The following is a 17,415-nucleotide window of genomic DNA, read 5'->3' as shown; positions in this document are numbered from 1 at the left end:
TGCCATTTAATGAAGAAAAGAATCAAATCAGAGGACCGAATCCTTAAAAAGAGGGCTATGAAAATGAAGGAGAAAGGAGTTATTTAGCAGTTGTGGCGGATGGCCGGGACCCTTGCCTGGCCAGAACGCCCAAACTATGGAGGAACCCAGGGAAAAAGGATTGCTGGGACAGTTTCTTGCCCGGGCTGATAGTGGGCAGCCCCCTAGGTTTTCAGCAGTGGCCACGGGTTATGAGCATGGAGGCTCAACCCTGTTGGAACCCGTGGCCACCGCCAGGGAGTGCATGGACCTTTCCAGGGCCTTATTTGGTCACACTACCACCACACCCGGACATGTGGCCGGAATAACCTCGTTAGTCCATCCAGGTGCCTTATCAAAAGGAGCCGCCTCACTCCATGGGGTGCCAGAGTCAGGCCTGAAGAGGAGTGGAGGGAAAAGGACTGGCAAGAAGGGACTGAATGGTGTTGGCGCGGGGCTGTGCCTACCGATGTGTAGGTGGAAGCTGTAAATAAACGTGTGGTGTGTGGCAAACTTGTCTCCTGCCCGTCAGTGTCTGGGTTGTGGTGGCAGAGCGCCCCCTAGTGGCCACACAGTGAAAACTGCTCACTGATTAGGAAATTAGGGTTAGCATGAAAACCTGCAGCCACTGCGGCCCACCAGGCCCGGAGCTGGACACCCCTGTGCTAGGTCGCTCATGACACTTTTCTATTTTGTCCCCACGTTTCAGATCCCAAAGACCCAATTTCATATGCAAAGAACTCGTCTCAGAATGCGATGACAGCCAAGTGAATGGATCTACACACAAAACAGTAAAACGTCACAGAAGGCCCACCCAGTATTTTCATCACTGGTGGATCTTCGTTCTTATCCTTGGGTTTATTTGCACTTTTACTGCTAAACACAGAAATGTTAATCAGTAAATGGAAACCGACAACAGAAACGTAATACAAGATTAACCAATCATTGGATTTATTTGTCATTCAAACATCTGAAGCCATAAAAATGAGCTGCTTATATTACACAGGAAGTTAAACATTTCACACCATTTCAAATTGCCGCGTCTGTATCTCGGTTGTGTTTCGCTCGTCTCATCCGCTGAATCGCCAAGCTGACCTTTTTAAACGTTAAGATTTCTGTATCGATTTTGATAAAATGCCTTATAAAGTTCCTTAATCTAAAATAAAGCAAAGCTCAGCTCATCCCGGAACGGCACCCCTAACTATCGGGGCATCTTCCCAGAATTCAGTGGGAGCTGTCGGCACAAACTCTGGTTCTGTTGGAGCCGATCGTTTCTACAAAATGAAGGTCCTTTGTTACCCGTGTCTTTTTAGTGCTATGAAAGGACACGAGACTTCGACGGCCTTAAACTTAAATAAATGAGGGGATTCTCGCCTACTGAAGATCCGCACTCAGACGTCTTGCGCCATTTAAGTTAACAATCCCAGGCCAGTGGAGCTCAGCCTCTGTTATAATTAACGACTTTTACGTTAACTCTCTCCTGGGCCGCTCCGAGATGAGCGTGAGATTAGCTTGTGCCTTTTTACGGGTTCTCCTTTTCATTCTCTACAGCTTTTCTTAATCACGCCAGGGCTTCATTTTCTTTGGCTGCTGCTATCGAGCGTTTTGGTTTGTTTTTTTTTGGCTTTGATTTCTATTTTTCTGGCATTTTCTGTCAATACCTCTGCTGTACCTAACTAGCTAGCTTTGGGGTGCTTTTGGGATTTGCATAAATGAAATTAAATATATTTTGCATCTAAATATGCTCCTAGTGCATCACACGCCACGACTCCTATATTGACTCCCCATATTACAATTTTATATTAAACTGTTTTTTATTTTTTTGTCATTCCCTTTCTGAAACAAACTCTCAAACAGTCTTGATCTTGGCAATACCTCTAGTAGAGTATGAGGGGTCAGCTTAGAGGAGCTCTATCACATTTACAGATCACTCTCGCCATACAGGGCTGTTGAAAAAGAGCTGTAATCCAAGGCCCCTGGCGCTTTTCCTGGGCCGGTGTAAGCGGGCATCCTGGTGATGCAGTACTGGGCCTGCTCCAGAGGCAGCTCTCGGCGGAGCTCTTCTGCCAGGATGTAAGGCTGTGGAGACAACAGGACAGTCGTTCATTAACACTGCAGGACCGCCGTTCACAGTCCCCTCATACGGTACAATGCATGCTGTCTGTCTGATGTTCAAGCCTGAGCTACTAGACGGCCCGTCTGACATTGTGGGCACCGCTCATTACAGCCATTTAACTAAAGGCATCCACTCAATTCTCCACCCATCTACATGAGACCCCCTCAAGCTGACCAGAGTGGTAACCTGTCTGTTTCATTAATGACTTCCTTAACATTCACTTCTTAACTCTACATAATCTGAATGGCACCAAACTGGTAAGAAGGTGGTACTGACAGATGGATGGAGTCAACCCATTTACATTTTATTTAGCTGGCAGACACTTTTAAACTCTTTTGTTTTTCCAGCTGGAGCCCAGGCAGGAGTAGTAACTCAATCCAGTGGCAGTGGTGGGATTTGAACCCACAACCTCCGGGTTTACTGTCCAAACCCGTAACCACCAGGCCATAATCTCTGTCTGCCTCAGTTAAAGCAAAGGTGTTAAATTTAGGGCAAAATAAATATGAAAGGCACTATATAAATAGAGAAAGAGGAATAAATATGAAAGGCACTGTATAATATAGTGTACCAAATACCAAAAAAATACCAAATGTAATAGACAGACAGATGTTAAAGGTCCTATATAACGATAAATGCAAAAGGCACTACATAGATCGATACACAGATAGTTAGATAAAAAAAGAAATATTTAAAAGATAGATAAATACATATAAAATTCACTATATCATAGATAGGAAGAAAAGATGGTTTATATACATTAAAATGGATAGATAAGAAAGGCACTATATAATTAGATATATAGATAGGAAAGGCACTATATAATACATAGTTATATGATAGGAAAGGCACAGATAGATAGATAGAAAAAAGAAATATATAAAAGATAGATAAATACATATAAAATGCACTATATCATAGATAGGAAGAAAAGATGGTTTATATACATTAAGATGGATGGATAAGAAAGGCACTATATAATAGATATATCATAGAAAAGGCACTATATAATACAGTACATAGTTATATGATAGGAAAGGGATAGATAGATAGATAGATAGATAGATAGATAGATAGATAGATAGATAGATAGATAGATAGATAGATAGAAGAAAAAGAAATATATAAAAGATAGACAAATATATATAAAATGCACCATATAACAGATAGGAAGAACAGATGGTTTATATACATTAAGATGGATAGATAAGAAATACACCATATAATAGATAGATATGTATTATATAGTGCATTTCAGTTTTTATCTAGAAAGAAAAATTAAGATTTATATGAAGTAATGTGGATGAATACAGATAAGAAAGGCACTATAAAATAGATAAATAAGTATGAAATGCATAATGTAATAGATACAAAGATATGAAAGGTACTATATGATAGATACATAAATAGATAGACAGATAAGTAAAGGAAGTATATAATAAACGAGCTGTATATACCCGGTGTTGCCCGGGGCAGAAGTAACCTAATCGGTCAAACACTTACATATATACCAAAGTAAACTTAATCGGTCAAACAGTTACATATATAAAAAAACCGAACCTAATCGGACAAACAGCTTCATATATACAGAAGCGAACCTAATCGGACAAACAGCTAATCTATATACATAAGCAAACCTAATTGGTCAAACAGTTACATAAATACAAAAGCAAACCTAATCGATGAAACAGCTTCATATATACAGAAGCGAACCTAATTGGTCAAACAGTTATGCATGTGCAGAATAATTTTACAAAGATTATGCGTGTTAACAATCATTAAAAAGAAAAGATTGAGGAACTCTTCTTCTATATGTGATGAAGCTGGATGAAGCTGACTTGACGAAGACGTAGGTGGCATAGATTGGTTTTTCTAAAACAGAAGAAAAAAATGAGTATCTATTATTATTTTAAATTAGAATGAAAATGAGAACCTTGATTAGAGATAGATTATCCGTATTAAAATATGTGCATGAATAAACTTTTGCTAACTCTCTATCAAAAGTTTATTCATACAAATTGGCATGGGATGGCTTTGTGAAAAAGTAAAAATTAGATAAAAATAAATTGAGAATGCGTACTTCGATTTGACAGAGATTATGTGTAATGATGAAAAAAAAGTTTAGTATGTTTTTTTTTCCATACGGCAAGGATGTAAAACCTTACATAGGCACCCTTCAGCCCGTACTAAAGGGTACTGTCAGATTCTTACTGACTAAAAAACACCCTTTTTATTCCACAGCTACCCCAAAAACCACTATTAGGCATTACTTTGGGGTGGCAGTAGTTTAGTTATGAAACAGCTGGGTCCTGAAAAAAATCTGTCTTATTAGTGGCTTCATCACATATAGAAGAACAGTTCCTCAATCTTTTCTTTTTAATGATTGTTAACACGCATAATGTTTGTAAAATCATTCTGCACATGCATAACTGTTTGACCAATTAGGTTCGCTTCTGTATATATGAAGCTGTTTGATCGATTAGGTTTGCTTTTGTATTTATGTAACTGTTTGACCAATTAGGTTTACTTTGGTATATATGTAAGTGTTTGACCGATTAGGTTACTTCTGCCCCGGGCAACGCCGGGTATATACAGCTCGTATTATATATATAATATACACACACACATAAACATTTATATACATATACATATATATACATATCTACATATACACATGTACATATATATATACACACACATACATAAACACACACATAAGACTTACTGAGTGAAACGGGCTTTCATTGACAATCATGTTACGTTATTTTTAAAATGTTTCCTTTTTTTTTCATAACCTCTTTAACACACTACTTCTCCGCTGCGAAGCGCGGGTATTTTGCTAGTATATATATATATATATATATATATATACATATACACACATACATGCAGTTTTAATAACACAGAAATCAATATAAACATTAACATCATTATCATATGAGAATATGAAGTAATATATAAGAAGCACATTTCATATAAATATAAATTATTAAACAGTAAAATCTTCTTCTGTAATTTGCTACCGTGGCAATTTGTGTGTCTGTCCAGGATTTTAAATGACCTGTAGCTCGCAAACCGTTGCACCTATACGCTTGAAATGTGGTACACATATAGTACGTCACGTCTACTATCCGCTTTATGGGTGATGATTGTTTTAGTCTTTTTATCTTTATTTTATTTTATTGTACAATCAAGTCCTATCTGCGCACAGCAGGGCAGCCGTGGGCGGATGCGTATGGTGTATTCACTCGATGTTATCGTGCATTGCGCTGTCAGTGGTATTTTGATAAAAGAATTTGAACAACATATAAGAAGCGTATAAATTATTAAACAGTAAAACATTAACATTTAAGAAGTAAAGTTACATTAAGTACTACTGCAGTGCCTTCGGGTATACCTCATTTTTTGTTTGCCCATTACATGCTTAAATGTATACATTTTTTGGTGCACCTACCCGAGAACACGCGACATATAACCGAGCGTGGGAGAAGCATGGATTTTAAACACGCGTTGAGTTGATGTGCTGGTCTCCCTCGTGAAATAACTGGTAATGTTTGACTAAAATCTACAGCGAGTAAAACGACATTAGCTCCTATTTTTTTTTTTTACGATCTCTGAGATCTTGCTTTTTTCGGTTCAAGGCTTCATAAGCTCTTTTATGTTGTATGGTGTACTTATCCCAAACCATCATCTTTGAATGTTGCAACACTTTCGCCTTGTATGTAGATCGGGGTAATTACATTCATTGCATTCGTAGTCTGAATCACAATGTGATTGTATGGGTGGTTACCTGGCACTGTAGGGTTGCCACCCGTCCTTTAAAATACGGAATCGTGCCGCGTTTGAGAATGAAATTGCGCGTCCCGTTTTGAATCAATACTGGACGGGATTTATCCCGTATTTTTTTTATCATTTTTTTTTTAAAGCAGCGTCTCATGCAAATCATCCCACACGCATTTTATGAAGATGCCTCCTTTCCTACTTTTGATTGGGTAATACTTGATGTCATCGTTAGTTTGATTGGTGTTTTTAACTGTCCAGTGAGTAGGGCGTGTCTTTCAACGGAATGAAAAAAAGGCCCACCCGACGACCCACCCATTCCATTTTTATATATATAGATAAATCCACTATACAGTATAATATATTGGTTTCTATACAGTATGATAAAATGATAGGTAAACAAGGGAGGCACAATATTATAGATGGTTTATATGGTTTACTGTATAAACAGATAAAAAAAATTAATTTCATAACATATAATAAGGAGAAAAATGACTGAAATAAGGTAGATGAGAGAGAGATATATAAATGTGAATGGCACTATATAATTAATTGATAGGTTCTATTTAAGAGAGAAATAAATATTAAAAAGACTCTTTATATAATACGCACCGTGGCTGTCCATTTGTCTGTCCAGGATTTTAAATCACCCGTAGCTCGCAAACCGTTTGAACTATTGATCTGTAATTTGATACACATATACTACGTGAGATCTACTATCCACTTTCAGGGTTATTATGGACCTCCAAGGTTATTCCTCTTTTTATTTTTATTTTACTTTATTGTACAATCAACTCTCAGCAGCAGGGTGGCCGTGCAGCACATGCATACAGGCGCCGTTCTCATTCCTACCACCTTCACCGTCACTTCCCCTACCTCTTCATATCTGAAATGATTCTTCAGGCAGATTGAACACTTAAATGCCAGCTTAAGTGAAAAATTAAGGAAAACATTCTAAGTAAGTGCAACACAAAATCTGACTTAATCTGTTTTAATGCGAAAAGATGCTGACGAAAGAAGCGGGCTGCTAGGGTGGAGAAAAGAAGATCCGCTCAGGAAGGAGCAAACGCATCAACCTCTGAGCAAACGAATGATAAACGTACAGAGAAAGAAAGAGGAGGAAAACTAGGAATACTCAAGTCAAGTACAGTGCACCATTAAAAGTATACTATATAGGCAGAAAGATGAGTTATACACAGAATAAAGGAGATAGATACATGAGGCACTACATGATAGATAGATAGATAGATAGATAGATAGATAGATAGATAGATAGATAGATAGATAGATAGATAGATAGATAGATAGATAGATAGATAGATAGATAGATAGATAGATAGATAGATAGATAGATAGATAGATAGATAGATAGATAGATAGATAGATAGATAGATGAAATGACCCGGTCCGTATTTTGTGCGTTTCTTTACCTTATCTCCAGCGAGTATTCTGAACGAAGCTATGACCTGCTCAGCCGTGTCGGTGTCCGCCGTTTCTCTGGTCATGAAGTCAATGAAGGACTGGAAGGACACAATGCCTGATCCATTGGGGTCCACAAGTGTCATTATTCGTGCAAACTCCACCTCACCCTGTCAGCAGACGAGAGGATATAAAAGCTTTTTTACTGTATGTTTGTTTTTTTTAAGTAAGCTGATCATATATAAATCTATCTTTTGAATAAATTCATTAATATATAAGGTGGTGCATTCCTTTAAAACACTTTGTAAATCAAACGTTGTTTCTTGTTTAAAACTTGATCATACAGATGGTGTAAATGGAGTTGTCTGAACCTGATGGCTGTTCATAGCACAGTGGGCTCCCTGCCTGTTCAGACTTTTCACCATTAATGACGCCTTGTAACTTTACTGCGGTAGTTTTACTTTGTTCTTTATCTGTAAAAAAGGCACCTAAAGGACTCTCAGACTGCGAGAAAAGGATTCTCCAGTCTGAAGAAACCAAGATTAGCATAACGTCTGGAGTGAAGCAGGGTGGTGGCAGCGTTGTGCTGTGGGTTTGTTTTTTAGCAGCAGAGACTGGGAAGATGGACAAGGTTGTGGGAAAGCTGAACGGACAGTCCTAATGAAAACCTGCTCCAGGATGCGGTGGACCTCAGGCTGGGCCGAACATTCATCTTGCAACAGGACAACGATCCTACGTACAAAGCAACAACAACACAGGAGTGGCTTATGGGCAACTCTGGGAATGTCCTTGAGTGACCCAGCCAGCGCCCAAATTAGAACCCAACTGAACGTCTCGGGAGAAACCTGAAAACAGCTGACCACCAATGTTCTCCATCCAACCTGACAAAGCCTAAGAGGATCTGTGTACAAGAAGAGCAGACACCCCCTAAATCCAGATGTGCAAAGCTTGTCACGTCAGACCAAGAAGACTCCAGGCTGCAGTCGCCGTCAAGGGGACTTCAACAAAGGTCTGAATTTTTGTGTTAATGGTTGTGGTATAACAGTACAAATAAGTCACTTTCTAGAGAAGACTTGGGTCACAAAGTAAATGTCAAAAATGAACTCCTTGGCTATTAAAACCTCATCAATGACATATAATATGGCCAAAGCATTTCAAGGAGGTGCTAGAAAAATGAACTCAAGGAGCCAATCACAACAACCTACCACTAAGGCCTCCTTGAAAATAAAAGCAAGTAGAACCAAAGAGAAGAAGCCTATGCATCCAATAAGAGAGAACTTGCCAGTGCAAACACCGCCATATTGGTACGCAACTTCCTGTTATGTCACAAGCACAGCAGCGTGTAAAAAAAAATATAAATCAAGATGGTAAAAAAAGAAAACATTTTGAATTCAATTCCAAATGCAAAACAGGCATCGGAATATGAGTCTATATGTCTAAAAACTCAAACAACACAAAATACATGCATTTTTATGAGGTGGCATCACCAGACCTGGGTGGGTGAGAAGGAGAACAGGCGCTCATGTGTGCCACCATGTATGTACTGTAGATGCTCTAAAGACAAGCGTCCTGACCTAAACTTAACACATGCTGCTACAGGGACCTGAAAAGAAGAGTGGCACACTCCCCAAAAGTGTGTAACTGCAGACCGCAGTCCCTGTGAGGTCAGTCACGTAACACCCTAGCCTCACGAAACGCCTTCAACATCAGTCATGAAGTGCCCACCCCATCAGACTCTGGTTAACATTAGGGCCCTGTTACGCTGTGGTTAACGTTAGGGCTATCTGACTCAAGGGGGCCATTTTGTGACTGACGTTGTGGGCATTACCTGAAGTACGTCATAGGCACTGCAGGCTGCAGTAAGACCCTTCTCTCGCTTCCATCTTGGCTTGTTGACCGCAAGATGTGCTGCTGCATTTTGGAGCAGCTGCGGTGGCCTGGTAGCACTAGACCAGCGGTTCTCAAACTGGGGTCCGCGGCCCAAGCGGTTTTGGTGGGACCGTGAGAAATGATTGCATATTTATACTATTAATATTTTTATAATTATTAACCTTTTACCATCCAAGGGGAAGTAAGTGACTGAGCTCCGTCGTTACCCCCGCCACCTAGACCCAACCACTAATCCGCTGTTCCGTTATTCGCTGCCACTGCATTGTTTTCCCACCGTTATCGCTCGGCACAAACCAGCCCTTATTATTTTTATCATAATCAAAAATGATCGATTCTTTCGTAGAATCAAAACACTCGCAAACAGTTTTTGTATATTTTAGAAACAAATAAGAGTGCTAAAGGTGGATACAGATAATCAACATATTTTACATTTTTTGTGTTTTTAAGTGGTGAAATTGCCCACTCAATGCAAATGGTTAACACAAAGCAGATGCATCCATCCCATTAAAATTTTAAGATAAATTTAATAACTAAGATGTACGTAATATTTTCTGAATAAATAATTTTGTCAAAAAATGTTTTATTCATAGCAGCCTGTACCTATGCAGTGCCACGCAGTGGGTATGTGGCACCCTTGTGCAAAGTATTTGGCGCCCCCAATTTTCTTGAAATAATATTGATTTCTTAATTTTTAATAAAAGGGACTGCCACACAAGAAATTCTAAAGAAGTTGGAGAACCGCTGCACTAGCGGGTTGCAGTAGGCCTGACTTGACGAGACAAACTCCATCAGATACGGTCTGATTTGCCGATGTTATCGAGTTAATCTGCGTGAATGAGAGATGGTTTCAGTGTAGTCAATGAAGAGCAGCAGGTCATCGATCATCCCCTCAATATTTTGATTACCAAATGTGGCGAGCGGCTGGGGGCGGTACCCAGCTGGGACGCCTGGAAGGACTGGAAGAGGGATGACGTCTCCTCCAGACCACAAGGGGGCAGCCGCCCTGGTTGGTATGGGGACCACGGGAACAGAGCATGGAAGCTCAACCCAGGGGGCGCCCAGATGCCTGAAAAGCCCTGGATGTCAGCACTTCCGAAGGATTACCAGGGACACCCGGAGTGCTTCTGGGTGTGGCGGAAGTTCATCAGGAGGCACCCGGAGCACGTCAGGGTGGGCATAAAAGGGGCCGCCTCCCTCCATTCGTCAGCTGGAGTCGGGTGGAAGAGGACCGAGCTCAGAGGAGAGGAGTGGAGGCGGTGAGAAGAGAGGCCTGGACGGAGGGCGCTTGACACCGGGGCGCTGGGTTGTGTGTGTGGTACTTTGTAAATAGTTCAAATATGTACAATAAACATGTGTGTGGTTTTGAACCATCGGTGTCTGCCTGTCTGTGTCCGGACTGCTCGCCACACAAAGCATTACCAAGAAATGCACCACTGAGGTAGGTAAGCAAAGGAATACCTGAAAGGTAGGCAGTATCAAAAATAAAGCATGAGTACCTGCTTTGATAATATTTTTTATATCTCAAGGTTAGGAAATGCAATGTCACTTTTCTATGTTAGAAAATGTCCATCTACAGTTAGGTCCATAAATATTTGGACAGAGACCACTTTTTTCTAATTTTGGTTCTGTACATTACCACAATGAATTTGAAATGAAACAACTCCGATGCAGTTGAAGTACAGACTTTCAGCTTTAATTCAGTGGGGTGAACAAAACGATTGCATAAAAATGTGAGGCAACTAAAGCATTGTTTGAACACAATCCCTTCATTTCAGGGGCTCAAAAGTAATTGGACAAATGAAATAACTGGAAATAAAATGTTCATTTCTAATACTTGGTTGAAAACCCTTTGCTGGCAATGACAGCCTGAAGTCTTGAACTCCTGGACATCACCAGATGCTGGGTTTCCTCCTTTTTAATGCTCTGCCAGGCCTTTACTGCAGCGGCTTTCAGTTGCTGTTTGTTTGTGGGCATTTCTGTCTGAAGTTTAGTCTTCATCAAGTGAAATGCCTGCTCAGTTGGGTTAAGATCAGGTGACTGACTTGGCCATTCAAGAATTGTCCACTTCTTTGCTTTAATAAACTCCTGGGTTGCTTTGGCTGTATGTTTTGGGTCATTGTCCATCTGTATCATGAATCAATTTGACTGCATTTAGCTGGATTTGAGCAGACAGTATGTCTCTGAACACCTCAGAATTCATTCGGCTGCTTCTGTCCTGTGTCACATCATCAATAAACACTAGTGTCCCAGTGCCACTGGCAGCCATGCACGCCCAAGCCATCACACTGCCTCCCTCCACCGTGTTTTACAGATGATGTCGTATGCTTTGGATGATGAGCTGTTCCACGCCTTCTCCATACTTTTTTCTTGCCATCATTCTGGTAGAGGTTGATCTTGGTTTCATCTGTCCAAAGAATGTTTTTCCAGAACTGTGCTGGCTTTTTTAGAAGTTCTTTAGCAAAGTCCAATCTCGCCTTTCTATTCTTGAGGCTTATGAGTGGCTTGCACCTTGCAGTGCACTCTCTGTATTTACTTTCATGCAGTCTTCTCTTTATGGTAGACTCGGATATCGATACGCCTGCCCCCTGGAGAGTGTTGTTCTCTTGGTTGGCTGTTGTGAAGGGGTTTCTCTTCACCATGGAAATGATTCTGCAATCATCCACCACTGTTGTCTTCCGTGGTCGTCCAGGTCTTTTTGCGTTGCAGAGTTCACCAGTGCTTGCTTTCTTTCTCAGGATGGACCAAACTGTAGATTTTGCCACTCGTAATATTGTAGTAATTTCTCAGATGGGTTTTTTCTGTTTTCGCAGCTTAAGGATGTCTTCTTTCACCTGCATGGAGAGCTCCTTTGACCGCATGTTGTCTGTTCACAGCAAAATCTTCCACATGCAAGCACCACACCTCAAATCAACTCCAGGCCTTTTATCTGCTTAATTGATAATGACATAACGACGGACTTGCCCACACCTGCCCATGAAATAGCCTTTGAGTCAATTGTCCGATTACTTTTGAGCCCCTGAAATGAAGGGATTGTGTTAAAACAAATGCTTTAGTTGCCTCACATTTTTATGCAATCGTTTTGTTCACCCCACTGAATTAAAGCTGAAAGTCTGCACTTCAACTGCATCGGAGTTGTTTCATTTAAAATTCATTGTGCTAATGTACAGAACCAAAATTAGAAAAAAGTTGTCTCTGTCCAAATATTTATGGACCTAACTGTATGTGCACTCATCTTCATCTTTTTTTCTGCCCAATCCTAGCCCTCAATGGGATGTGCGCCCATCACACCTTTCGCTCACTACGTTTTACAGCAGAACGCTGATTTTGAAGTTGAGTGCACATCCTCAGATATGGGTGCTCCACAGTGCCAGATCTAAACTAAAGTTGGCACAGCAGTGCTAACCTCTCCTTTGCCTTTATTCATAAACCCAAATAGGAAAGATAATGCACACATGCTTTGTTTCCATACCAGGTCATAGCCCATGGAGATAAGGCATGCCCTAAAATCATCTGTCTCCATCCCTCCCTTCTTCTTCTGCAGGGGGAGGATGAGAACATAGGGAGGTTGTAGTCACATTTGAGCAGAGCCACGGAGGCCATGAAGTGTAGGAGGAGAGGTGGAATCCAGGAGTGGCAGAGTTCCCCCGTCACAGCAGGTAAAGCATAAGATCCAGAGGGTGAAGAAGAAGAAGAAGGAGGCAGTGGCTGGCCCAGAGACAACCAAGACAGGCGGGTCGGGGTGAGGAAATGAGAAAGGAGGGGAAAGATGCCAGACAGAGACATACAGAGAGGCAGCCACAGAACATACACAGGTAACATAAAGAAAAGAAACACAATTAGCGAGGAAGACTCAGAATTGGTGTACAAAAATGCAGATGCCACATACAGTAAGTAAGTCTAGCTGAAACTGGGAACTGGCCATTTTCTTTGTTTCTCACTTGTTATGACAAAGCCATGGAGACAAACTCTTAATTAACACTAATGGCATCCGTCATGCCCGTTACTTAGGTGTACACAGGCAGACCCGGAGTGTACTCTACTGTACACTTGAAGTTAAAACCGGTTTGAAATGAGGGCATATTTCTCACAGTAGAAGTAGAACTGACCAATCATTTCTTAATACACATATGTGGCATTTGCATTGGGTGGCACTTAAGCTCACTGCATACATAAGGTGCCAGCTTGAGCTCTACCTGCTGGTCATTTCCAACTTGGCCAAGACTGATGAGACAGGCTTTGAACTCTTCTGGTCGAAGTTTACCTGACTCATCCTGTTTTGAAATATAACATCATTCACAAACATGCAGCATGAATGAAAACAAAATAAGAATACGAGTTAATTAAAAAAAAAGAAAAGAAACAACATGTAAGTGCAACAATATTTCTCATTGTATATTAGAACTGTTTGGCAGTGGGTTTACAGGGCAGATTTTGCTTCCTTGGCAGCACTAAATGCACACTGACAGTCCAAGTAAGAATTTTTTGGGGAGCACCCATCATTTCCACATCGGGACCCCTTGTGCTTCTTGAGCCACCTTCCTTGTTCTTGAAGCCCACTGAACTCTTTACGTGCTTTGCACAGTAATAGTAAACATTTCCAGCCTCCAAAATTTTAAAATGCCTCACTTTTTTCAGTTTTTATGAAAATGCACGCAGTTTAATGTCTTAAAGTTTCAAGAAATCAAAGCACAGAACAAATAAATAATGGCGAATAAAAATAAGTCAAGGAATCCTTAAATGTACAGAATTGTCTTCAAATTTTAGATTCATCAAAGTAGCCTGATATAACAGCCAAACTGTGGTAACCATTTGGATTCCGAATGCCAGTCACTCTGTGCCAGTCACCAATTCTGCCTCCAGCAAAAGAACCCGAGACCATCACACTTGGTCCTTCATGTTTGACAGTTTTATCAAATCGATTCCAATACGTACAGAAATGTGCTGACAGGACTCCATCATTATACACAGAAGTTCAATATGGTGTCCCGCAGGGCTCAGTACTGGGACCTTTACTGTTTTCACTTCACATGGGATCTCTCATTAGGAAACATCATGTTCATTTTCACTCGTATGCAGATCACACCCAGTTATGCCTTTCTTTTAGATCAAATGAAGTTTCTCCGATGTTGTCTTTAATTAGTTGTGTTAGCGAATTAAAGGACTGGATGGATGAGAACTACTTGTCTTTAAAGACCGATAAAACAGAGATGTTAATTGTTGGAGGGAATGACGCTGATCACAACAATATTTTGTCATCATTTAACTCAGTTGGAATCCCCATTAATTTTACTAAATCGGCCCGCAATCTAGGAGTTATCTTTGACTCTAGCGTGTCATTTAAAACGCATATTACAAAGTTGTCCAAATCTTGTCTCTTCCATCTTAAAAATGTTGGGAAATTACGGTGCTTTCTAAATAAACAGGATTCTGAGAAATTAATTCATGCATTTATTTCTAGTAGGATTGACTACTGCAATGCGGTGTTCACTGGATGTTCAAACTGTTCTTTATACAGCCTCCAGTTAATCCAAAATGCGGCTGCAACAATTATTACAAGAACAAGAAAATACGAACACATAACCCCAGTTCCTTACACTGGCTCCCGGTTAAGTATAGGGTAGAATTCAAAATCCTCTTTTTAACATATAAAGCATTAAATGGCCAAGGTCCGGCTTACTTGTATGAACTTATCATGACTTACAAACCAGAGCGCACATTAAGATCTCAAGATGGCGGTCTGCTTAGGATTCCAAGGATTAATAAAATAACAATGGGAGGTTGAGCTTTTAGTTACAGGGCTCCTAAACTATGGAATGGTCTGCCTGCTACTATAAGAGATGCCCCTTCAGTCTCAGCTTTCAAATCTCACTACTTGTTTAGCACACCCTGACTAGAGCTGCTGATTAACTGTACAGACTGCATCTCTGTTGTTAGTCATTAGCACTAAAATATAAGTAACATGATCGTTATAATTGGATACTAACCCTCACCTATTCTATTTCTCTTCTCGGTACTCAAATGTGGCACCTGGTGCCACGGCCCACCTGCCAAGATGCCTAAGGTAAAGTCATCCCTGATGGAAGATCGCAGGAATCGTGGGAAAGAGGGGTCCTTTCATCGGATTAGCGCTATTTCAGCTGTGGAATGGCTAAATCGGGGAGGCACCTTGATGGCTGAAGTCTCCAGGACTCTAAACAAATCCAAATCATATTATTGGATATCATCTACTGTTAAATTCTGCTCCGTACTTCTAAAATTTTTATTTTTATACCGTATTGAGGATTTGTTCTGTGTATTGTATTGTATTGACCCCCTTCTGTTTGACACCCACTGCACGCCCAATCTACCTGGAAAGGGGTCTCTCTTTGAACTGCCTTTCCTGAGGTTTCTTCCATTTTTTTACCTACAAAAGTTTATTTTGGGAGTTTTTCCTCGTCTTCTTAGAGAGTCAAAGCTGGGGGGCTGTCAAGAGGCAGGGCCTGTTAAAGCCCATTGCAGCACTTCTTGTGTGATTTTGGGCTATACACAAATAAACTGTATTGTATTGTGTCTCACACTGAGGAACCATCCTGTCACCAACTCAACGGCGTACAAACACCCTGAGTGATGAACCAAAGATTTGGATTCATCGGTCCATGAGACAGTAGTCCCCAGCCAGTATTTCAAGGCCCCATTTTGTCCTTTAAGGAATGTCTTTCTTCTTGCCACTCGCTCTGTCAAACCTGCAGCACAAAGTCTCCTCTCCACAATAGAAACTGAGACTTGCGTTTGTCGACCTGCACTGTTAAGCTGTTGTGCTGTGAGGCACCTGTGATCAGGCAAGCCGATGACCCTCAGAAACTCATCTTCTGATTGGCTGGTGCCAGATCTCCTCCTATCCAAGTTTCTTCCAGTTGCCTTTGGATTGTGTAGGACACCACTGGACTGACTCCCTGACACTTTTGATTTTTTTATGCAATCTCTCTAAATGGAAGGCCTACACTTCTAAGGGTGATAATGCTCTGTTCTCATTTCATTTGTTCATGGTCGTTTCCTTGTCATTATCACTGGAATTGTGTCCAAGTAGGACTTTAGAATGTGTAGTGCTTTAAGACACGCTGAGGGTTTGAAGTTGAGGGTTTGAAGTAATCAACAGAAGTTGGGACACCAGTACAAATTGTTTGTTTCGACTTAGATTTGCCTTAATTGCTGCAGACCATCTCTATGTTCCAAACCTATTAGTGGTTCCCTGATGAAGGCCCAGTTGTAATATTCTGAAATTTCCTTTTTTTTCAGTTTTTGCTAACCTAAACTTTACATTTAAAACTCTGGCAGTTTACTGCTTACCATTTCTTAGGTCATTCATTGCATTTCAACTGATTAAATCTGAAGAAAAACTGGAAATCTGAGGTGTTCTAAAACTACTGATCAATAGCGTAAATGAAATGAGTGGGTAGAGACGTGAGTGACGATTTAGGATTACCAGTGTGTGCAGGCAGTGCTGGCCTATGCCACTCAACTAAAAACCATGAAGATGTCACTTCAGGCCCCACCACTGACTCACTTTATAAAATATTGTGGACATTTGGAAACAACTGCATTATACTTGAGAGAATGTTCACTATGATAAGGCACTATATAAAATATATTTGGGCCTATATGGTGAAGTGGCTACAGTGGAGGACTGTAAGACACAAAATGGCACCATGTTCATTATGGCAAGGTGCTACATAAAGTGAAGTTGCTCCCTAGTAAGTAAGGTACTGGACTGTAAACCAAGAAAGTGACGGTTCAGCCCCTGTCACCGGGTCACTAGGATGCATGCTGGGGCAGCACTTATTATGAAGAGGTGTTATATAAAATGACGTTTGTTTAAATGGTTCATTTTGGGCTATATGCTCTAGAAAATAATTTCAATGTCCACACTACTACCTTTTCATTTAAAATCACATACGTTCGTCTCGGTTTTTGCCTTTCGTCCGCACTATCCCGGTGTTTTTAAACCCCAAAAATGGCAAATTTTGAAAATGCTCTTCACAGCCTTTCACTTCAGAAATCGCCAGCTCAGCATTACTACGTGGTAATGAGCTGTGAAAACACAGACTGTAATTGTACTCGGTTTTATCTAATTATGACATAGACCAGGGGTGTCAAACTCCAGGCCTGGAGGGCCGCAGTGGCTGCAGGTTTTCATTCTGACCCTTTTCCTAATCAGT

At 40.6% G+C, this 17,415-nt stretch overlaps 1 protein-coding gene across 1 annotated transcript in view; it reads right to left on the bottom strand.

Annotated features, from left to right (window-relative positions):
• Window positions 1-941: 941 nt before the first annotated feature.
• The window catches only part of LOC114665647 (alpha-actinin-2), a 143,847-nt gene continuing 127,373 nt past the window's right edge, over window positions 942-17,415 (bottom strand). The window contains exons 19-21 of the mRNA XM_028820256.2: window positions 12,690-12,755; window positions 7,342-7,500; window positions 942-2,097 (exon numbers count right to left, since the gene is read on the bottom strand). Coding sequence (XP_028676089.2) covers window positions 1,939-2,097; window positions 7,342-7,500; window positions 12,690-12,755 — 384 coding nt within the window. The 3' untranslated portion in view covers window positions 942-1,938. The remainder of the gene's footprint in view (window positions 2,098-7,341; window positions 7,501-12,689; window positions 12,756-17,415) is intronic.

This window comes from Erpetoichthys calabaricus, chromosome 15 (assembly GCF_900747795.2).
Source record: "Erpetoichthys calabaricus chromosome 15, fErpCal1.3, whole genome shotgun sequence".
Classification (NCBI taxonomy): Eukaryota; Metazoa; Chordata; class Cladistia; order Polypteriformes; family Polypteridae; genus Erpetoichthys; species Erpetoichthys calabaricus.
Note: the sequence above shows the minus strand (reverse complement) of the source record. Positions and strands in the feature narration are given on the sequence as shown.